This window comes from Vanacampus margaritifer, chromosome 13, assembly GCF_051991255.1.
Source record: "Vanacampus margaritifer isolate UIUO_Vmar chromosome 13, RoL_Vmar_1.0, whole genome shotgun sequence".
In the NCBI taxonomy this organism is placed as follows: Eukaryota; Metazoa; Chordata; class Actinopteri; order Syngnathiformes; family Syngnathidae; genus Vanacampus; species Vanacampus margaritifer.
In genome coordinates this window covers 19,140,678-19,164,177 of record NC_135444.1, presented here as the reverse complement: position 1 = coordinate 19,164,177, position 23,500 = coordinate 19,140,678, and the positions used below count along the sequence as shown (strand labels likewise).

General features: G+C 37.6%; 2 protein-coding genes across 5 annotated transcripts; both read left to right on the top strand.

The window, feature by feature from the left end:
• Positions 1–12,754: 12,754 nt before the first annotated feature.
• glrx2 (glutaredoxin 2) lies at positions 12,755–15,498 on the top strand. 4 transcript variants are annotated; one of them, XM_077584337.1, is made up of 4 exons: positions 12,755–12,854; positions 13,584–13,647; positions 14,351–14,527; positions 14,953–15,498. In XM_077584337.1, the coding sequence occupies exons 2-4, from the start codon at positions 13,585–13,587 to the stop codon at positions 15,112–15,114; spliced, it is 402 nt and encodes a 133-aa protein (XP_077440463.1). In that variant the 5' UTR covers positions 12,755–12,854; position 13,584; the 3' UTR covers positions 15,115–15,498. The 4 variants fall into 4 exon arrangements, with proteins under 4 accessions (XP_077440463.1, XP_077440461.1, XP_077440460.1 ...); XM_077584335.1 differs by lacking the exon at positions 12,755–12,854 and adding an exon at positions 12,861–13,043; XM_077584334.1 differs by lacking the exon at positions 12,755–12,854 and adding an exon at positions 13,076–13,496.
• A 644-nt stretch (positions 15,499–16,142) lies between these two features.
• uchl5 (ubiquitin carboxyl-terminal hydrolase L5) lies at positions 16,143–23,364 on the top strand. Its single transcript, XM_077585105.1, has 11 exons — positions 16,143–16,385; positions 16,804–16,867; positions 16,941–17,046; positions 17,825–17,950; positions 18,086–18,147; positions 18,860–18,990; positions 20,087–20,150; positions 21,204–21,306; positions 22,521–22,634; positions 22,809–22,907; positions 23,041–23,364. The coding sequence occupies exons 1-11, from the start codon at positions 16,310–16,312 to the stop codon at positions 23,083–23,085; spliced, it is 990 nt and encodes a 329-aa protein (XP_077441231.1). The 5' UTR covers positions 16,143–16,309; the 3' UTR covers positions 23,086–23,364.
• Positions 23,365–23,500: the final 136 nt, after the last annotated feature.

Below are 23,500 nucleotides of genomic sequence, written 5' to 3'. Positions count from 1 at the left end.
CTACACTTGGATTTTTTTTTTTTAAAGCTAACAAAGCTATATCCATATTCTATGTGTCTTATCCTGTTCTGAGTCACATGGTAACGTAGAGACGGGCAAGCATTCACATTCGTATTGGCACCGTCGCAGAGTGGGAACTGAACCAACGCGACATGAGCAGCTAATATGAATTCTGTTATCGCATTTGAGTAGCTTCGTTCGAAGGGTTCAGAAAACCAAGAGAGATAAATAATAGCCAAGGTGCTCTGAACATCCCTCTTTGAATTGCAACATCAAATGCTTTCTTTTAATAGAGTGATATAAATATCAGCCATCTCTTTTTCTGTGCAGCACATGCTAATTTGGAATTGTGCCATATTGCTTTTAATAGTGGATTAAAAAAAAAAGAAGTTCAAATGCCCTTTTTTTTTATATAAAATAATGTAGACCAAGATAAGATGATAACTTTTTCCACCGCAAATATGACCTACCTGCGCAACTCAATTAAAACCGGAAGAAAAAAAAGTGAGATAACATGGTTGCTCAAGATTTACAAAAATATCCATATATCTACTTTCTGCACTTTATGTTGTTCAGGGTCATGGGAGCACAAGTTTATCCCAACTGATATCAGGCAAAAGGCAGACATCATGGATATGTCACCGGTCAATTATTTGTATTTAGATGGACCACCTTTTTTTTCCCTTTTGTTTTTTTCTTCTTCACATTTTCACCAAATGGGAGCACACGCCTGCACAGAACTCAGGTGAGTGGACCAACAGTGACTCTGATGTTAACAAGTAACCCATGATAAAAATAATATTTGTTTTAATGTTAAAAAGGTGGGTGTTACATTAGGAGAGAAAAAACAACTCAAAAACTCCCAAGTTCTGGTCAATTATGCATAACGTGAGGCTCTTATCTCAAGGCTGAGTAATGAACAATAAATTAAACATTAAGGTCATTGTCTGTAGGTCGTATACAATATTCTGCTGAAAATCACACCTTTGAGCTTTTAATGAAATTAAAGGCTGGCAGTGTTGTCTCAGCAACCAAACAAAAGCATCTGTAGTGTACACAAGGAATGGCATGATGAGCCCATTGATCAAATTGGCTTTCATCTTGTTTCGGAAATGAGCTCTTCATGTTTATGATGGTGACAAAAATAACACATACAAGCACTTAAAAGTCCAGTAGGGTGGGCCATGTACTCCATAGAGTAGCTAGCTAGCTGGCTAGCTAGTGAGCTAGCTAACCACTGCTGATCTGAATACATGACTGAATAGCACGCCCGTGCTAGCCGTTGAAGCGACAGGGCGGCCATCTTGCTCCTCCCATCTCACGGAGCAGATTCCTGTATAAACTATACTGTATACGTATAGATTAGTTAGTATAAGACCGGGGCTGTGGGGGTTGTGGCGGGTGGCCACTATTTTTTAGCAAGTAAAAAAAATAAGTGGACGGTATGTGCTGCTTTGAAGACCCCCCCCCCCCCCCTTTTTCTTTTATTGCTCAGTTGCTTAGACCCCAATTAGATTAAGCAGAGGCACCTTTTTTTGAATTACAGCTATAATTATTTTATTTTATTTTATTTTACAAGTTTCCTCCTGTAAACATCTTTAAGCATATAATTTATACATGTATTTAAGGCAAGTTGTAAAATGTCTGAAGTTCACTTATGTTTAACAAATTTAAAACATCATAAATCATGCCTTTTCTACTAAGTACTGTTTCAAATGTTCTCCAATTTCAATACTGTAAATGTATAGGATCGTATGCCGAAAACGTTTTTTGGGAGGAGTAATATGGCGGCCTCGCGGCTTCAAAAGTCTTGGCCTATCGGCTATCCAGTCATATAGTCAGATCAGTGTAGCTAACCCTTTGGCTAGCTGGCCCGTTAGCTAGCTAACTATTTAGCTATCTGTTTTGGGACCTAACATTACTGGACAGGACCATTACTTTGATGAATTTCTCTCCTTGAGACTTTTAAAAGTAGTCATGTTTTCAGAGAGGCATCTTTACAAAAGAAAGGAAGTTGCGAGAGATGAGTGAGAATCTATAAAAATATCACAAATGAAGAAATAGATTCGTTTTAAAACTGCAGGCAAAGAGACACTCGCGGACATATTATTTTTTTTAATCATTTGTGTTACACATAAAAAGAATGTGAATGATCTGTGCAGAGTAGACACACACCAATATCAAGTCAAAGTCAACAAACTGGGTACACCGTGCATGAGCACTTTCAATGTTTGCCTTTCGAATAACAAACCAATTGTCAAGGACAGTCCAAATAACTTTCTCAAAGCTCATTTGATTCCGCATGGCGCAATCTACCCAGGTTTTCATCACCCGCCATTAGCAATGATAAAAGTCATGGCTGAAAGAGAGAGGATATTGGGAACAAGAGTAGGTATCACTCATGCATGTCGTACGCAATCAGACTGCTAGATTACCTCCATCCGGCTGCACTCAGCCCTTCTGCAAATAATGAAAATGGGCGAGACCAAAAAGGGGTGCGAAGAATAACCCGAGCGCCAAAAGTCAGCTCTCGGCTTGTATAGGTGAAAATAAGGGAGCGTAGAAAAGCAGATATATTTGGGGAAAAAAGAGAAGGTTGAGGAGGTCAAGGGGGGGGGGGGGGGGTGTTGATGAATGAATGGGAAAAGAGCAGTGACTGAAAAGCTGTGCTGCTGTAAACGCAGAATAAAAGGCTAGCAGTGGAAATGGATTGAGATGTCTGTCGTGATGGAGTGAAGGCGGCGATCCAACTTCAACAACGGAGCTCACTGTTCTTCACAAATCCGAGAGGAGAACATACACTTCAGGAACCGGACAAATTTCTTGACCTTTCCATAACAGCCGCGCTTGTAGCCTGACAAATAGCTCTCCTTTGCCGATGAACGATGAACCTTAATGGAAGTTTGAGGTGAAATATAAAAGAATGTGACGCGGGAAATGATACGTTTCCTTTCTTGCCGCGGCCATTAGAACATTTCTGCAGCAGGGAAATAAATGTTTCAAAGTCTTGTGAGTGTGATAATGGATGCTGCCTTACAAGTCTCAGGGTCAGAAGCAACAAGAGCCTGAAAGTCATTCGCCATCGTGTTCACGCACGCCCTGCACAAGTCTCACTTAACTTTCAGGGGGAAAGAAAAATGCATCAGTCGGATAATTCATTTTGAATGTGAAAAATATTTTGTCTTCATGAGCATACTCAATATTGGAGTTATCCAAAAGTAATCCAGTTACATTACTTTAATATTATGGTACTTGGATTACGCTACTAACTACATTTTTAAGCAGGTAACTTGTAACTGTAATGGATTACATTTCTAAAGTAACCCCCCCCCCAATCCTGTTGGTCGGCGAAGTGAAGGAACTGCGGTCTTGAAATGGCGTGTCTGATGTTTTCCCGCCCTCAACACAGCTCCTGTATAAACCGTATGCAGTGTTTTTCAAAAATCCTCCGTGAGAATGCGGAAAACATGTCAGCGGCAGCATCTACTAGTTCGCATAGCAGAAGTCACAGTTCAGAGGTCATGGATTTGCTCCAGCCTTCCTGTGTAGAGTTTACACTTTCTTCCTGTGCTTGCATGTTTAGTTTTGTTTTATTACGTTTTTCTCCTACATTCCAAAATCATGTTTGGTTGACTGAAGTCTCTAAATTGTCTGAGGACCAATTCCGACCAGACAGATGTTCACTTTTGATTTGCCACAATATTGAAAATACAGTCGATGAACATACTGTACATTTGGAGCCATACTTTGCTCTGCTTGATCCTTTTTGTTTTCGCCCACATGAAAGGCTGTGAAGAAAACAATCTGTTGCTTTTTTTTCCCACAGCAATATAAACAAGAACAAATTGTAAGCTAAGTGCATTAGTAGCACTACTGACTTCTGGCACGGTGGAAAACACAGCCTGCTAAATTCCTTTCATTGCATCAGACGCTTTCTTTCAACCGTAACATGGTACATATTTTAGTATAAAAAAAAAAGCACCCAGTTTTATTGGACCTTGTAAGAAATATTTTTCAACTGGATTTATACTGCAACGGTTGCGGAAGGGAACTTGCAATTCCAAAAACTGATTTATAAAAAATATTGCAATCAAACTTCAGCTCTTTTGTGGATTCTGCAACTGGGCTATAACAGAGAAATGTTCAATGACTTGCTGAAGGGCCCTTAATTGTCAGTGAGAATTTACATATCTTCAGCAATAATTTCAGATTTCCATATTTTGTAATCATTCAGTCTCAAACTTGACTTCTCAACAAATGATGAGCCTGCATCCTGCTTATCATAAAAGCAATAATAAACATGACTGCTTAGCAATATCGTTCAAAATGTATTTTAAAAAATCTTTATTGTTGTAGTGTGAATTAGCAACACTCAAGGAGCGATGTTTACGACTCGAGACTGCCTGCAGTTCTCTCTGTGGCCTCTAGGGGCACCTTGTCTGTTTGGATTATCAATTGAGTAAACAGATGAAAAACCTCTATTACGTATCCAGCCAAACATCACAATACGATATTATTACAATGCAAACCTTACGATACGATAATTATCACGATATTTTGGGTGTTGTTTTTGATCTAAAAAATAATAATAAAAAAGCTCACAATATTGTATAAAACTCACAATATGTTGTAAAAAAAAAAGAAAGAAGAAAAAACAAAGCTCATATTGAAAAAAAAAAGCACAATATTGTGTTTTTGCACAAAACAGCAATGACAAAAAATAAATAGGCTTGGCCAGTTTTTTTTTTTTAATCGTAAATGTCTCCTCTGTACAATGCTAATTAGCTGAGTTCATAATTATACATATACTGTAGTTCAAAGAGAACATGAAACTCAATGCATATAAACGCTGATGCCACTTAATATTGAGCCACTTACTTGCTAATAAACGCACACATTGTGAATTGAGTGCATTTGTGGAGGAACTCAAATGTCTTCCGTTACATTAGCGCGGGTCTTCGAGTAGCCAAAAACATGCCTAATTAAATTAAACTGCACTAATATACTATCCACCAGAGGGTGCTAGAACTGCTTTTTCAACAGATGTGCTGCTTTTTTTGTGGTAGTTTTAAAATCTCGATATCGTGATGTAGTTATTTTTTATTGGGCCCTTCAGTTGGATTGCCATGAAGACAAAGTCTGAACAAATGAGACACCCTTGGAAACTTTCAATACATTACGTGAGGTGAACACAAGTGGCCAGATGGTATGATCATTTTTTAACAGGCCGGGTAATCTTAATAATCATACTTTAATGAAGCCTTGCAAAGATCCCTCGCTCGTTTCATTTTCTCCAATCAAGTTAGATGAAGATTCAGTTCGTGTCGTCAATGTTGCTGTTTTCATCTCCGTCGCAGCACGCCACTGTTTTCTCCGTGATTCATCTTCTCGGATTATAGTGTTGTGTTTATTGAACGCATGCTGGCGCTTATGAATTTGAGACCGTCCATCTCTTCCGGCCCTCGCTTGTTCTCATTGTCATGCAAAGTAATGGTTCCTTCGCAAGGTCAGCTTTTTCCCCGTGATGTACAACATTAGCTACAGTTCGCCATTGCCGTCCTGCAGAGCTGATAAAATCAACTGCATGGAAAAGGGGAGTTGGAGAGGAGAGAAACTCACAGCTGTTCACAAATTTTGTTTATTGTTGTCGTCTTCTAAAATGGAATATATTTATTTTCCCCTCACAAAATTCTACACACATCACCCGAGGAACGCTGGAGCTCTGACAGGGTGACCATCACTTCCCTGACTCAAGCGGTTCTCCCCCATCGTTTAATTGAGATGGGCGGCCAGCCCCAGGAAGAGTCCCGGTGGTTCCAGCCTTCAACGTGGCAGACATGTTTCAGTATCTTCCCCAAGTCTCTGCCTCCAATCAATCCTGTCTTGGAGTGTCTGCAGACAATTCTTTTGACTTCATGCTTGGATTGTGCTCTGACAGGCACTGTCAGCTGTGACTTGATGGTGGGCGCCTTTCCAAATCATGAATTGACCAGAGGTGGACTCCACTTAGGTTGTAGAAAAAGATCAAGAATGGAAGAGAATGCACCTGAGGTTAACTCATTCGCTCCCAGCCATTTTCACTGAAGCAACCCCCTTCGCTCCCGGCTCTTTTTTACTGGATTTTGACTAATTTTACAAAGCCTACAGAATATTGTGTTCTATTGCTATCTAAACATGGAAAGATTAGAGTCTCTTCTTTCATCATGGAAAAAAAAAGTATATTTCTATCTTTTTCCGTTTTGCAGCATCTAGCATTAGAATGTAGCTATGTTTCATCATTATTCACAAACCTGTGGGTAAATGAGCTTGTTTTCAACATGGCCCTGGTTGATCTCTTACCTGGTTGATCTCTTATACTCTGCTGCTGCCTGCTGGCCGTTTTTGGAATTACTACCATTGCTTCACCTGTTCTCTGCAGTCCAGAGACTGCATCAAAGCCTTCTGTCTGCTCTAGCATAAAAAACAAAAACATAAAACACGTCAAATAGAACTTATTCGTTTTTGGGAGCAAATTAGTTAATTGTAAGATTCATGACAAAGGCTGCCAATATTTTTTTAATAATGTTTTTCTTTTTACAAAAGTTGCAAAAATACACCCCCCCCCAACCCCCCCTCACACACACACACACACACACACACAAACACAATTATGGGATGTGTTCAATTTTGAAAGAAAATAATAATAATTATTATGGTGATGATAATAATAATAATAATAATCTGGAGTAAGGGTATAACAAATTGTATGAGGAAAAAACTAAGCACCTTGAATACATTCTGAACGCACGCCATTAACTTACTTTGCAATGTGGAAGGAACAATAGCAAGAGGAGATTAATTTTGTAGAAGACAAAAAATTGACCAAAACTGCAAATATTGTAGGATTTCTATTCTTCTACATGGCAGCAATTATGTAAAGAATATTTACTAAATATTTCTGTCAAGTTAACATTAAAATAATCAAATGAGACTCAATAAGGTCAGCGTACAGTATAGTGTTTCATTTTCAGTTAGATTTGCAGCAGGGGCGTCACTAGGCCTATTTTTGGGGGGGAAGATAGCACCGCACATATTCTAAAGCCACCCTAACAAAAGTTGTTGTTTTTTTATCATTATTATTTTGAATGTTTTGTTTACCTATAAATTCAATATAAGCTGGTAAATGATAAATGGATGGTTGGTCTTAATTGCATTGTTGAAGGTTGTTTGTTTGCTGAGTCAACTTGAAACCCAAGTTGAGCTTTCAAGCACTGTATTATCATCAGTCAATAACAATAACAATAATAATGATAATAATAATAATAATAATAATAATAATAAAAAGAAGACGAAGAATACACTGGCATATACACTCTATCCCTATTGGATGTGAAATATGAAACATTTCAGTCAATGTGCAGGCCATGAGATTTATTACTCACCCGCCCCGTCCATAAAACCCGATGACGCCCGTGTACCGCATCAGATTAATCCATGCAAATACGAAGAAGAGGAGGCCCAGTGTGGCAGGTTTCAGCCTTTCACACCGACTAGATAAGCAGTCTTTTGCGGTATTTGAACTGGTGTCGAGGAAAAAGCCATAGCAACACACCAGACAGTACCTGCGCGGCTGATTTCGTTTCCATGGCAACCGGTGATTGATCCCTCGAGTTATGCAGCGAGAGAAACAATATTAATGACTGAGAGGCAGCAGTGGAGGATGGAAAGCGAGGATGACATGGTTGGGGGTACACAGCTCATTTGTGGATCCAAACATATACGTACACAAAATGCAATACTGTTGATATGGAAGGATAAAAAAAAAAAAAAAAACAGGATCATTTGGATTTGGCTCCTTTATCGGTGACACTCCTGCTGCAAGTTTCAATTTAAAATTGCTGCTCCATAGTTCATATTATCCACATCATTCATTAGGATGACAGGTGAGCAGCAGAGCCGACCCCATTGACTGCGGGCGAGACGCGGGGGCACACCCTGAACTTTACTCAATATCAACACATTGTTATCATAACAAGGCCTAATTTTTAATGTCATTATTTAGTTAGAAGCTCGCTGACATTTTTCCTAACTGAACACGTGGTCAGACAGTTTCGCTGTTGTTTTTGAATTGCAATGAAAAAAAAAGAATACTTTTGTCATGTGCGTGTGTTAATATTAAACAGTATATATAACAGTATATGACAAAAAAAAAATGGGATTAATGTTTCAAAACATGGTCAATAACTATTGAAATATTTGGCTTTCCCCTTTCCCTAAATCTCATTAGATGTCCTTTTAAAATAATTGTTAATACAATGCATGTCCCTGATTCTAGGACATTACAGAAATTGTAGTTATTTTTGCTTAAAAAAAAAAAGTCAATTCACAAAGAAATTATGGTAAAATTAAAAGAAAATGTAACTTTTAATTTCTCAGTAGATATAATTTTCCCCCTCTCTCTCTTTTTTTTTAGGGTTTTAAAATATATGTTTACATTTTATTCCATTACATAACAGTCAAATATTTGTGGAATTACGATACATTTGTGAACAGATTTTAACAATCAGTACATGTATTTCTAATGGAGTTTTTTGTTGTTGTAAAAAACTGAAATATTGTGTTTTTTTGCAGTTACAGTGATTTAATGTTGACATGTAAAATAGGAGTTTATTTTTGTCAATTAGATGACAAAAATAAATGAATTATTTTTAAAGTAAAAATTAATTATTTTTAAAATAAAAAATAATTATTTTTAAAATAAAGAAAAAAACTGTAAAATAAAAAGTAAAACTCTGCTATATTACAGGGTTGTTGTTTTTTACAGTGTACAATTGTGTGGCAACTTGAAAGGATTTATTTCCAGTAATGTTGCTTCAGATGATAAACCACAATTTTCCATGATCTGCATTCTTTTACCTGATTATAAATATGCACTGCAATATTTGTCCATTGTGTTTCGTTCTCGTCAGCAGTTATGAATGCAAGCAATTGTTCCAATTAAGCGTGCACATATCTCCCTGAGATCAATATTGCTTCAAAATCATTATCTTACTCTGAGCCAAAAGCAATCTAACACCGCATGCATCCTCCACCAACTTTTTCCTGTCTGGGGCCCTGTACTATCTCAAAAAGATTATTGGACCTCTGATAAAATGTTTATTGTGGCACAAGTTCTTGCAGTAGTTTAAAAAAAAATCCGAGTGAACACCGGCAGGCTCTGGGGCCTCTGAAGGCAGCTGATAAAACTACACATAGGGGAAGGATTGTTAAAGAAAATACAAGAGAAGCAGGGAAGAGACTTGGGTGCAAGATAGATGGCCGACTTACGCAGCCAACAGGAAAACATCAGCGATTGCTGCAGGCCTTTCACACACAAACAGCGGCGGAGTTTACTTATCTACCTTGGCCTACAGCGCCTCGGGGCTCAGGATTATTAGCGATAAAGGCGGCATCAGATACAGGCTCCACACTACATAAACCATCTTCTTTTTTTTTCTTTTTTTTACTTTCAAACACAGATTCAGACTGGCACACTGAATTAAAAGAAATCAGTTAGCCCATGCAAAAAGCATAATGAACAATTAATTAAATGAATGAAATGAATTGATAAATGTATTTATTTTTAAATTTTAAATTTTTAATTTTTTAATTTATATTTTTTTATTTTTAGTTTTTAATTTTCATTATTATTATTATTATTATTATTATTATTATTATTTCTAAATACCTCATCCAAATGTGGTGTGGCTGTAGCTTAACAGTGGATAAAGCACAACGACGCAATGGTGCCCTCTTGTGTATAAAAAGGAAATTGCACATATCATCACGCTTGCTTTGCTCTGCATCACTCATTTACTGCTGAATGAAAGGAAAAAAGTGAGGCCGCTCGATCATGACAACACGCCAACTCACATCACCGCGAGCATCCGGCAGTTCCTGGCTGAGACATTGTCACTGTGCTGGACAAACCGCCCAAATCACCTGAAAAGGCTCAGATGTGATTTTTTTTTCCCGTCTTTCCCAAAAACAAGGGAGTCACAGTGGAACATATTTTGAACTTGAGATTCAGTTTTCGGACACACTTTGTAGATCAGGGGTCAGCGACCTTTTTGAAACTGAGAGCTACTTATTGAGAAGTGATTGGCTGCCTTCCAATATTAGCTCACAGTCAATAATCATCAAATAATAATAATAATAATAATTGTTTACTTTTATTTATGTATCTATTTGAGTACACATTAACACACGACAATACATTCAAACATCAAAAATAGGCGTTTGTTGTTGTTGTTGATGTTACTCTCTGTTGTAAACAAAAACTAAAGGACAAAATATTGTAAAACTGTCAAATATTTTAATTTAAATCCTTTTTTTTTTTTTTACAGAATTTTATTCTGCTAGATGTCAGAATTAGCATCAGGCTAAAAAAAAAAAATCCATATCGGATGTAAATATTTCTCATAATAATTAGGGAACAGATACCAATATGCAACATTTCATTTCTATACCCTCTGCCAATGTTCACATTTACAAATAATCACTACTACAACATTCCTGGGAAATAACATTTGTCCTATGACTGGTAAGCTATTTTCAGAATAAGCTACTACTCATCTGGGCCTCGGTGCCCGCGGACACCACGTTTGGCGCCTCCTGTTGTAGACGATAGGCAGTAAGAGGCACTTGCGCAAGCAGGGCTGCAATTAGAATGTGGCTGGTGCGTCGTTGCTCAAGGGCACCTCAACACTTTCAACTGTCAAGAAGCGACTCGCATCCTTTCAGACACAGCGGCCGCTAGGTCATCGCGCTGCCTTTAACAAATGTCAGCAAAGTACACATTTTTTTCATCATGACAAAATCATGACTCATAATTGTGTGATTCATCTGAGTGGAAATCTAAGAATAAAAACTTCCTTTCTCTTTTTGAGTTTGCAACTGAACGTATTACTTCCCGTTTTTTAATGAGGTGCCGGGATTCATGCGCGATTAAAAAAAAAAAATGTAACCAATCAAGCCGCCTCCATATATCACAGCGCGGTTGACCTTATTCGTTGGCCGGCAAACTGCACAGATGAGCGGGAGTAGAGTTCGCTAAGTGTTTCAGCCTCTTCCTCGGGGCCATTTGATTTGCCATCTTGTATCAAGATCTCAAGGCTTACTGTGCTCAAGGAGCTGTGAAATCTCCTCCGACACCTTGAGCCTCTGAAACAAGCGCCGTCCGCTTCTCCGATCAGAGAAACACATGCTGGCGAGCGGCCACCCTGAATTAAAAGAAGGCCCGACCCAAACCGTCACGGAGATATGCGTGCACACGTGGAAACGCTAACCTGACATGCCACCAATCCGATTTGTGGCACCTGCCCCCCCCCCCCCCCCCTTCCCAACATCCCTTCGACAAAAGCGGCAATTGGTGTTGACGGCAGGAAGGAGAAACTAACTTGACACATTGCCGTAACCTTCCCTAAAAACAAATGTCACCGTCAACGGGGTAGGCCTTCTTCGCCTGACACAAGCCACGTCCAATCCATCACATGAGATGCTAAAAAAGCAAAGCTGACAGAATGTGGGACTGAACAACAAACCGAACTGAGTGCCCCGTTTGAAATGTCTGCTGGCTTTTGATTCATTGTAGCAAGCAGCTAAGCTTCTTTACTCGGCGTTCTTTCTTGTCAAACAGCAGGACTTCAGTCGTTGAAGATTCAAATCACATTTTTTAGCTGCAAAAAGTCGGTCAATACAGGCTGCGGTTAAGAGTCGAGTCAATACACGTAGACGCGGCGCTAAATGTCATGTAGCAGAACTCAAGAAGGCATCACAAGGTTTTTGGCGATTAGGCATGAAAATAAGACTCTTAAAATGCAGTACTGCTTTGTGGTGAATCTTCAATATTCTTTTTTGCATGTTACAGTGAACTCTCGCTTTTTGATCATTATATATATATATATATATATATATATATATATATATATATATATATATATATATATATATATATATATATATATATATATATATATATTTATATATATATATTAGAGCTGTCAAACGATTATTTTTTTTAGAATTCTTAGAATTTTGATTAATCATGAAATCAATAAAAAACACATTCACACCAACACGTGATTTAGAGCCTTCAGTTAACTGACCATGTATTGTATTATTATTATTATTATTATTATTATTATTAGTTGTAGTAGTAGTAGTAAGGGAGAAAACTGCATGGCATACCCGGAGAAAAAACACACAGGCACGGGGAGAAAATGCAAATTCCACACAGCAAGGCCGGAATCTGGATTCAAACCCACGACCTCTGAACTGTCAGGAGTATGCGCTGAAAAAAAAAAAAAGTTAAATTATCTTTACAAAAAAAAAATATATATAGACATGGATTCCACTCATTAAAATCACATTTTATTTTTTTTTAATTTTATGTAGAATCAACAGACACTTTTTTAATATTCAGTATGTGGTAACCGTACTAACCATATATATTCAGTATACTACATTAATTTCAAGATATTACTCAAGTAGGTAAAAAAAAAATGCATTGAAAATGCGATTAATCGAGATTATAACAAAAATACTGTGCGAATAAAAAGTTTAAAAAATGTAATTCACTATTTTTTTCTAGTAACAAATCCAATCAATATTACAACAAATGAGAACCAACAACGGAAATATATAACACTCAGACATTCCAGTTCAGTGTTTTACATAATTACAATTCGAATATTAATGATAACACTACTTAAGTAAATAAAAATCCAAATGACAGCTCTCCTCTTCGACACATGATCCACACGTGAGTCGTGACGTCATTCGCTACGTTGAAGGAAGACGTTCAGTCACTACTTCCGGTGTTCATGTCATGCAAGGTAGGCTTCAAGTTAACTCAACCAAAGGATGTAAACAAACAAGTGACAACATTCATCCTCTTACACTAAGTGCATATTTCACCCGGTTCAGTTCTTGGATATTTTGTGGCCATTTATAGTCTTTTTGTTGTTATCGATGTTTCCTCGAGCTGGATGTTTTTCTCGAGCGGCATGGACCGGCTGCCGAAGGTCATTATTTGCCAAATCATTTACTATAACATCTATCGCGTCTGATCATTTAATAACTTAACATTTAGCCCATGCAGATAAAGGGATTTAATAAAACAGCACCGATTAATCGATTACGAAAAGATTAGTTATTCGGCAGAGCCCTCCTTGTTACGTAGGGGTCGGACATTTGAGACATTTGGCATCTCTGTTGCTCCATCGTGAGGTGCTGGACAGGTTTGAAGGTGTTGAGCCCGGAGCACGTCACACACTTCTTTAATTTCTAATCCTGGATTAAGCACATGCAGAACGCTTGTGCAAAGCAGTTGCTCACGACATGGAAACGAGTGAAACAACGCGGTGAGCGACATTACCCGAAGTCATAATGGATCAATGGAAGTTAGGACCAGCAATTCTGTGCTTATATTTCATACTAACGTTCACCAAATGTTGCGAAAAAGCGACATTTTCAAGGTTATGAGAAGCTCTTTCTATGCTAGTCGTAGAAGTCAATGTTGTGGACTGTTTTGTTTCAAGTAGCTCCATTTTGTCTGCTTTCAGAATGGGAAATTTTGCATCCTCCGCAACAGCTGGATCAAGTACAGCTTGTGTCAAGTTTGTTCACGTAAGTAGAACCCTGATTCCTTCCCGACATTTAATATATATCTATGTAGCTAAGTTACATTGCCTCCAGTGCTAATCACTGGTGTATGGAAGGTGCGAATGTTTGGTGGCGGTCGGCGGGGCCGTAGGCGCACACTGGCAGCCACGCTTCCGTCAGCCTGCCCCAGGGCAGCTGTGAATAAAGCAACCGCTGTAAAACATCTTTGTTAAATAATGTACTACTTCCCCCCCCCAAAAAAATTGTTGCAATTCCATTTTTTCGTTGGGACATGTTTATTTCTTTTGTTTGCATTAGAGAAAGCAGAAAACTCCCCACATCTGATTATTCCATACAGAACTCCAAAAAAAAAAACAGACTGGGAAAAATCAATTAAGTAAATATTTGGTCACACACACTTTGAAAAAATTAAGTGAAATCAATTGCTTCCCCTAATTATCACACATTCTCCCACATATCTGCTGGAATTTTGGCCCACTCTTCTTTTAGCAACACCTCCAAGTTTCTCACATTTGAAAGGTGCCTCTTCCTAACTTGTTGTGAGATCTATCGACAGGTGTAGTGTGCTAGAGGATTGCATTTGGGGAGTTGTCTGGAATGATCAGTTTTGGCTTTATTTTTCTTTTTTTCTTTAAATTCCATACTACCTGAAGCATGATATTTTTCACTGATGCAATGCATTTTTTTTTTTTTTTAAACCTTGCAGGAGTTGGTGTCACAGAACTGCGTTGTGATATTTTCCAAGACCACATGTCCGTACTGCAAAATGGCCAAAAATGTGTTCAATGAAATTGGCGCGACTTACAAAGTAATTGAACTTGATGAGCACAATGACGGGAGGAGACTACAAGAGGCCTTAGCTCAGATGACTGGTGCCAGAACAGTAAGAACCTCATTATGCTTCTGTTTGATTTTATTTATTATTTTTTTTAAATGTATTTTAAATATTTTTTAAAGAAGGAAAAAAAAAAGAAAAGTTGTGAGCTCCTACTGGTTTCCTAATCAGACACAAAAAAAAAATCACAAAAAAAAAAAAAAAATCAGAAGGTGTGAAAAATACAGTTTGGTATAATTGTATACATCAAGTAAAATTTAGAAATGGTTTACAGGAAGCTGTGGATGTTTAATGTGTTTTCGTCAGCATAAACACAACCATATTGAGTATGTCACTTAAAAATATAAATAGAAGCATATAAGCAATAAATCGGAACTGGACACTTGGAAATAAATAAATATATTATAAATCCAGTTTTAAAAGTGCTGCCTAATGCACATGTCCGATACCGAGAAAATGTGTTCACTGTTCAGGTGCCAAGAGTCTTCATCAATGGAAACTGTATCGGAGGTGGCTCGGATACCAAACAGCTCCATCAGCAGGGCAAGTTAGTGCCCCTGATCAATCAATGCGCCCCCTGCTGCGCTTCCAACTCCGAAGGTTCGGGGAGTGGACAGTTTGAATCTGCAAAATGACTAACCGTTCTTTGGACTTTTTTTTTTTTCAATTGTCTATTTATAAATGGTTGCTAAATCTTTGTACTTAAAGCTGTATATTGTTGAAGACTGTTGTCTTATTTATCAAAGTGCACAGAATAATTTGTCATGCATCACATTTTCATCAGTAAAAGAGTTTACAATATTGTTTAAGTTTTCACATGTTTTTTTTTTTAAGCATCATCACAGTCTTGGTTTTGGTAGTTATTGAAAACCTAATAGGTGTTATTGTTTTATTTCCATGCAAATTGTTTCACGCCAGGGGATTATCTCTGATGTATAATAAATGAAATAGTACATCTCCTATATGACAAGTATATTTTACGGGGCTCGTAATCCAAATAAAACGTTATTGAAAAGGAAGCGACTGTGCGGTGTTATAGTTTACTTTTGACTGGCTTTCTGTGCAGGGATTTAAGAAGCTGCTTTGGCTCAGAAATAATTTAAGATCAGTAGACCCCCGCTGTTCACAGGGTTTGGGGATCGGATCAGAAAGCCAATGGCAAAAATCTGCGAATAATTGCAGCCATTGGGGGAATTGTTATTTTTCGGACATATTTAATAGCTGCAACGTGTTTTTATTGTTTAATAAATCATTCTGGTCCCTGGGATTAACCTGCAAAAGATTGCCCCTAAAATTCATAATACAATATAATTATATAATAATACAATTTTAAAAGTTATAATACACCCCAGGAGAAAATGGATGAATGTGTGTGTGTGGAATGAATGGCTTGAATCTTCACGTGTGGGCGTTTTTTCATATATTTGCATTCTTCTTATTTAGCTTTTATAATTGGTGTTGTGATAAGGCCTTCCGTTAAAGCAATGCTTTGTGCATTTGGTAGCAGTAAATGTACATAGTGAGAAAAATGGTAACACAAACGCATTTTTCTATTCTACAGTATTTTTGAATCGATATGTTTTTCTAATATTTGTTCGAAAACGTCTACGGCACCTACCGAATATGAAAACAGCAGTGTGTGAAATCGCCAGCACCGCCGGTTTGTGTACGCCGTGCAGCAAAACAAGCGCACCCCGTCTTTCCCAACGTTGCGCAGTCACGGTCTGCATCCCCGAGTGCAGGCGGTGACATTAGCTTGACTGGAAGAAGCAGCTTAGCTTTGCATCCAGTAAATGTGTCCTGCATCTTGAGCGAATAACGTCGTTCATAATGGCTGGAAGTGCGGGCGAGTGGTGTCTCATGGAGAGCGACCCTGGCGTATTTACGGAGCTGATAAAAGGTTTCGGTAAGTGTCTATGCACGTTCAGTCGTGGTGATTTCTTGTTGCTAATTGTTGTAGCCTGCTGCACTCGGAAGCTAAAGGTAACTGCAAAATGAGCTGTGCGTTCTGCAAAACGACTGCGTAAATGAAACAAACCCGACTGGAACGCAATGCAGATTCTTGCTAGCTATGTTGTATATTTAGCTGTTATGTTGAAGGTTATCGCAAAAACAGCCCCGGCAACAATAAACTAACGAGCTAATTGGTTAGCATTACTCAGCGTTCAAAATTACGGCGCGTGAAAACCATCTCATGGTTTTCAACGACTCACGTTAAAGTACGCAGTTTACGAATTCAAACACCTTTTGTATCTTCACCCTTTTGTCAATACTGTGATACAGGACGACTCAATTGAATTGCACATGCTTTTGTGTCATTTTAGGCTGCAAAGGTGCACAGGTTGAAGAGATATGGAGCATGGATCCAGAGAACTTTGACAATTTAAAGTATGCTAAAATCCTGACCCTCGCATGGGCTTGACTTGAAGAAATGCATTTTAATCTACAAGATCTCTTCCAGGCCTGTCCATGGGTTGATCTTCCTGTTTAAGTGGCAAGCGGGTGAGGAGCCGGCAGGATCCATTGTACAGGATTCAAGACTTGATCACATCTTCTTTGCCAAACAGGTGCGGTTTTGTACACTATGTACTTTGGGCACTTAGCGATATAATTTTGTTAAATGTTAAAAGGGCTTAGCGCACATTAACAGGCAGTTAGTACTTGAAAACTCTCCAGCATGACTGATTAAAAAAAAATAAAAAATCTGAAGAGTGGGCCAAAATGTCTCCACAACAATTCGAAGCATTGATCACCTACTAAAAGTGGCGAAACCAGTTAGTAGAGTTTTCATATTGACTTGGGTTGTCTTTGTGAGAAAACAAAATTGGTTTGATGTCGATTTTTTTGCGCGAATGTGATTGTGTAAAACAATCAGATGTGGCAAATACTTTTTCAAAGCACCATGCATAGAAGTGTAATAGTTCAATAAGTTTTGATCTACTGTATCAATCTAGGCGCTAAAAACTATTCACTGTTATGTGGTTGTTATGCAACTTTTTTTTTAGTACTTGTGGTATCCAAATGTAAGAATGCATAGTGGAATTATTGGAATATAATTTGGTCGTCTACATCTATCCATTTTAAAAAGTTAGAATACAATTGTTTACATCACAAGTTGAAATTGATTTCCACAATACTTTTAACATGAATTTATTTGTTTAAATTAGATATCGTTATTCCATTTACTTTATGGTTATTTTTGTCACAAAACTGCCATTGAGTATTTCATCACTTTCCATAATTCACTCCTCTTTTAACGTTGGCGAATTTGTCACCGGTTAATGATTCCGAGACGGCCAACTCGGGTCCGACTGTCGTAATTTGATGGACTTCGTGTCATTTCAGGTCATCAACAACGCGTGCGCCACGCAGGCCATCGTCAGCGTTCTGCTCAACTGCTCGCATTCCGACATGCTGCTTGGAGACACACTCACCGAGTTCAGAGAGTTCTCGCAGAGTTTTGATGCTGCAGTATGTTCAATTTTACTTACTATTAATGTTACGCCAAAGTTAGTCGACGTTAGAATTTTTGCCCTCCACGAACAACTACAGCGCAAATGTAGAAAGTGTCAAATCGTATAATCCGGCGTCACGTTTGTCCCTCAGATGAAAGGTTTGGCTCTGAGCAACTCCGAAGTCATCAGACAAGTTCACAACGGCTTTGCCAGGTAACTTTTTTTTAATTTTAAATTTTTTATTTTATTTTTCTGGAGAGCTCAGTATTGTTCATTCGGTAATTTTACCGATTTGACATGTCATCATCATTGCGCTCTTTTTATTTTATTTTATTTTTTTTATTTATTTATTTTTTTCTTCAGGAGAGCTCAGTATTGTTCATTCGATTTGACATCATCATTGCTCTCCTTTTTTTTTTTTTTAAACAAATAAATTAAAAAAATTTAATAAATGTTTTTTTTTTTTTAATATATATACATTATACACACACATATATATATATATATATATATATTTTTTTTTTTTTGTATGTGGGTGAGTATGTGTATGTGCGAGCGTGTGTGTATTCATCAGTTCACCTAAAGCCCATTAAAAAAAATCCCATACTAATAATATAATATAATAATAAATTGCCAAATGCAGAAACATCAATGTAAGTTATTACGATGTAGTGGCTCTCGCTAACAGACAGAATTAATTAACCAGAATTAGGTTAAAAAATTCTATATACGTAGACCATGTTTCTATAAATTTTGATATTTGGTTTTTTGGCTTTTTTTTTTCTTTGCCAGGTAACTTGACGCTTGCTCGTTTTATCCGGCACACGGATTGACACGACACAAAAAAAAAAAGACAAACATTTCATTTGTTTCACGCACGCACCGACTCACTTGATCTTATTTGTAACGCTGTTTTCATTTGCAGGCAGCAAATGTTTGAGTTTGATGCAAAGTCGTCCGCAAAGGACGAGGACGCCTTTCACTTTGTGAGTTATGTTCCCGTAAACGGTCGACTTTACGAGTTGGACGGACTTCGAGAAGGACCGATTGACCTAGGTAAGCATGCAGGGAGGACATAAAAGTGTCATGACCGGGTTCGTGGCATTATTAAAAAAAAAATTTAAAAAAAGTTTTACAACGTATCAGTGCCATAAGGAAGGCATGTGGAAGAAAATTTAAAGACTTTGCCTAATAGCTATCTTCCTCATTCCTTGTCTCTTTTTCTTTTAAATGAACTCAAAAGTATACAATGAAATCACTTGACTTGACATGACTTTCAATAAAACATGCAAAGTAACGGACAAATTAATAAGAATAAATAAATTTAAAAAAGAATACACAATAACACTACTTCGGAAACTGGAATTAAATTTGCATGTCATCCCATTAATCAGCCGAGAGGAGGGGCCTATAAGATTAAAAGATCACAGTGATATATAAATACTATTTATAATATAAGATAGTTTTTTTTAGCCCCACAATGTAGAGATTTGCATGAATTCAGCAGCATTATTGATTACAATAAAAATAAAAATAACATGCAAGAGAAGAGTTCCCAAATGAGCTTTATTCAGAAATGCCAGTTACAAGCATTTCTTAACTCATTCACTGCCATTGACGGCTATAGACGTCAAAAATTCATTTGAACTATTTTGATTAGTTAAAAAAAAAAAATCCACTTTTGTTAACAAGAGTATGAATACGTAGATTTTTTTTTTATTGTACATTTAGAACAGATATCAAATTTGTGATTAATCGTGAGTGACTATTGAAGTCATGCGATTAATTACAATTAAAAATGTTAATCGTCTGATGCCCCTAAATTTTAATAATCTTTTCTTTTTTTAATTAGGTGCATCAGGCGATTACATTTTTTTAAATTGTAATCAATCACATGACTTCATTAGTTAATTCACGATTAATCACAAATTTTCTATCTGTTCTAAATATACAATTTTTTTCCTAGGTTTTCATACTCTAGTTAAAAAAAAGTGGGAAAAAATGTGAAACTAATAGAAGTAGTTCACATGAATTTTTGACGTCTATAGCCGTCAATGGCAGTGAACGTACTGTATGAATGTCAAGGACACCATAAACCGAGGACTGATGAACAATTTCCAGCATATTTAATTTTGTTTGCGTTTTTCAACAGGTGCCTGCAATCAGGATGACTGGATCAGTGCTGTCCGTCCAGTCATTGAGAAAAGAATACAAAAGTGAATATATCCATTAAACACACACTTTCATGCATATAGAATAGAATTATCTTTATTTCTCACCCATGTTTGTTTTTTCTTATCAGTTATTCAAAAGTTAACACCCACATTCCAATGATCCTTAACTCTTTGACTGCCAGACGTTTTCAGAAAAGGGATGCCGTGGGTGCCAGCCGATTTAAACATTTTTGACTGATCTTTCACGGTCCACATAAAATTATGTGTTTGGACTATGGAAACACACATGCTACCAAATGAAAGATTGGACTCTCATCTTTCATCAGAAACAAAGTTTGTTTCTACCTTATTCCGTTTTTCAGTAATCAACAATAGAAAATGGTTAGTTTCACCTCTGTTTTGAAAAAAAACGTCTTTTAACGTCTTTGGCACTCCTCCATAGGATTTTACCAAACGTTATTTAACGTTTTTGGCAGTCAAAGAGTTAACTCATTCAAACCCAAAAATTGACGTATTCGTTTTTCAATACTTTGTCCTGCACCCCCAAAAACATATTTATAATTTATTTTATTTTTATTTTTTTTAATGCTAGAGCTTACAGAAGGCATTGATACAGCTTCTGACCTGAAGAGGTCACTTAAAGCAATGGTAGTTATTACCAAAAAATGTCCAGCAGGTGGCAACAGAGTATAAGAGATCAGCCAGGGCCATGTTGCAACAAGCTCTTTTTGCCAGTGTTTTCAACAGGTTTGTGAATAATGATGACAACTTAGCTATATGCTAATGCTAATTGTTGCAAAAACGGAAGCAGATACAAATATACTTTTTTTTTTTTTAACTGATGAAAGAACAGACTCTAATATTTCTTTTGGTAGGTGCCCATGTTTTTATAGCAATAGTAGAACAGCATATTCTCTGCATCTTGCGAAATCAGTCAAAATGCAGTAAAACAGCCGGGAGCGAAGGGGGTTGCTTCTGTAAAAATGGCTGGGAGTGAATGAGTTAATTGGCATTGTTTTGTAGTTTATGATCATCCGATGAATTTGTGTATTTATTTTTTTTTGTCTTAATGTGACACAATTGCATTCCTCTCAGGTACAGCGAAGGAGAGATCCGTTTCAATCTAATGGCCATCGTGTCGGACCGCAAAATGATCTACGAGAGGAAGATTGCAGAACTTCAGACCCAGCTTACTGAGGTGCGAAAAGTGGACGCTGGCACTAGTGACCTGTTGAACCTGTTTTTATGCTTTAGGGCTGTTGGAGTATTTAGCAGTGAAATAGCTTTGGCTGCTCGCCGCACTTGCGGTTGATTTTATTTGGTCAGCAGTAACACGGCCACGAAGCTTTGCGTTTAGTTCCCCATTCGCTTTCTTTTGCAGCAATGACAAATGTATATTTACGAGGAGCAATCTGGTGGGAAAAGCCTCCCTGTTGCTTCCAAATATGGGCAAACGTGCTCGGGTGCTGCTGTTCTTGTGCGCTCGGCAAAGCGGCAAACACCAAGACAAGCATATGCAATGTGAACAGGCTTTGATTCTAACGTAATTTAGCAATGATAAAGGTGAAAAAAAATTCCATTTGTGGGGACTGCTGACTTGTTTTAATTTATAATGAGCAAAAATGGCCTAGATTCCACGAGTTGCTTCTTGTTTCAAACACCAATTGCTTTGAATTTGAAAAGAAAGAACGTACTGTTTTTGTCACCGATGTCCAACATGAAACACTAATGCCACCTAGTGGTGGAAAAATTACCTCAATCTTTTTAATTTTAAATAACTTTATGAATTACTATAAAATGACTGTCATTTTTATTTGATAGATGTTTGTCCGTTTTATGTTAAGAACAGATATAATGTGCTATTAATTTAATTAATTATATTTAATTAATTGCGATAGTTTATATTTATGTATGTATGCACTCAAGGTTGCATTAAGAAAAAAAAAGACTTGCTGATACCTGCAGAAAACCCTGCGTTACTTGTTTACGCAATTCGCAGCACTGCCAAGCAGCACAGCTGGGTGTTGCCTGAAATGTCTTCCTGCTTTCCATAACAAGTGTCATCTTGCACAGTCATTCTGACAAGTTGTGCAGGGTGAAAGCATGAAGCACCGAAGGTCAGCAGACTGCCCCCCGCCCCCCCACACACTATTTTATTTATTTATTTATAGTTATTTATCTTTTTTTGCTAATATTCTTTGCATATGTTCAATGAAAGTAGAGTGACCAATGAAAGATGTTGAAAATGGGCAGAATCGTTATTTGATTTTATTTTCTGTTATTGTGTTGAGGCGTAAAAAGCCAGCATCGGAATCGCACCGATTGGCCCGCGTTGACCCGAACTTTGAAACCCTTCCATCCTATTTGGACGCACGCAAATATGCCTTTTTGACGCTAAGCTTCCATTTCCAGGATGAGCCGATGGACACTGACCAGAGCAGCACGTTTCTGAGCTCCATCCAGTCAGAGATTGCCAAGTACCACCTCCTCATCGAGGAAGAAAGTCAGAAACTTAAAAGATATAAGGTTCGTGTCCCCTCGGCTGTTTTGGTTTGTCCTTTGCCACGTGCTGACGCTGGCATTTTATTTTGGTACGCACGTGCGCATCCAGTCCATAAATCACAACTGGTTAGTCATTGTTTTATCCTCGTGAGTCTTATTTTTAGTTGTGCCTTTTCCTTTGCTTTTGTTACGTGACAGGTTGAAAACATTCGGCGGAAGCACAACTACCTTCCATTCATTATGGAGTTATTGAAAACGTTGGCCGAGCACCAGCAGTTAATACCTTTGGTGGAGAAGGTGACTTGCATTTTTTTATTCATTTATTTTTTGCATTCTATTGCATTCGTGAATAGAAACTTTGCTTGGAAATGTTTTTATAGCCACACTTTGTGCTTTATTAACAAGCGGGAAAAAAATTCTCTTTCACCAGGCAAAGGAGAAACAGAGTGCCAAAAAAGCCCAGGAGGCCAAGTAAACAAAATCCTCATCATCCTGTTTTTTTTTTTTTTTGCCTGTGAGCCTGATCCAGATCGTGTAAATCTGCCATATTCTCACATCCATGGCCACGGGTGTCCTGCGGCACGTCCTTCCCGGTCTTTTGTTTGTGTGCATCCAGACCTAAGAGAAGCATTGCAGCTGTAGCAGAGAGACTCTCCGTGCGTGCGTGTTAGTCAGATTCTGTGCATGATTGAAGGAAACATGCTCAAATTGTCTTATTTTCATAATAAAAAAAATGTCAAGACGTTTGATGTCAGCAGGTCTCAAGAAAGTATTTATTAAAATATTAGCGACTCCCAATATTTCCAACGTTTTTGATAGTTGCATGTAATGTTACTTGATGGCCCCCTAGTGGTAAATGAGAGGAATTACAATGAGCAGAAACGTCTCTT

What these genes read in the sequence shown, in the direction of transcription:
- glrx2 (XM_077584334.1), top strand. Translation starts at nt 13,408, where the DNA reads ATGGATCAATGGAAGTTAGGACCAGCAATTCTGTGCTTATATTTCATA. An exon ending in GAAAAAGCGACATTTTCAAG is followed by an intron (nt 13,497 to 13,583) that starts GTTATGAGAAGC and finishes GTCTGCTTTCAG; the next exon opens with AATGGGAAATTTTGCATCCT. An exon ending in AGATGACTGGTGCCAGAACA is followed by an intron (nt 14,528 to 14,952) that starts GTAAGAACCTCA and finishes TTCACTGTTCAG; the next exon opens with GTGCCAAGAGTCTTCATCAA.
- uchl5 (XM_077585105.1), top strand. Translation starts at nt 16,310, where the DNA reads ATGGCTGGAAGTGCGGGCGAGTGGTGTCTCATGGAGAGCGACCCTGGC. An exon ending in AGAAGGACCGATTGACCTAG is followed by an intron (nt 18,991 to 20,086) that starts GTAAGCATGCAG and finishes GTTTTTCAACAG; the next exon opens with GTGCCTGCAATCAGGATGAC. An exon ending in AGAAACTTAAAAGATATAAG is followed by an intron (nt 22,635 to 22,808) that starts GTTCGTGTCCCC and finishes GTTACGTGACAG; the next exon opens with GTTGAAAACATTCGGCGGAA.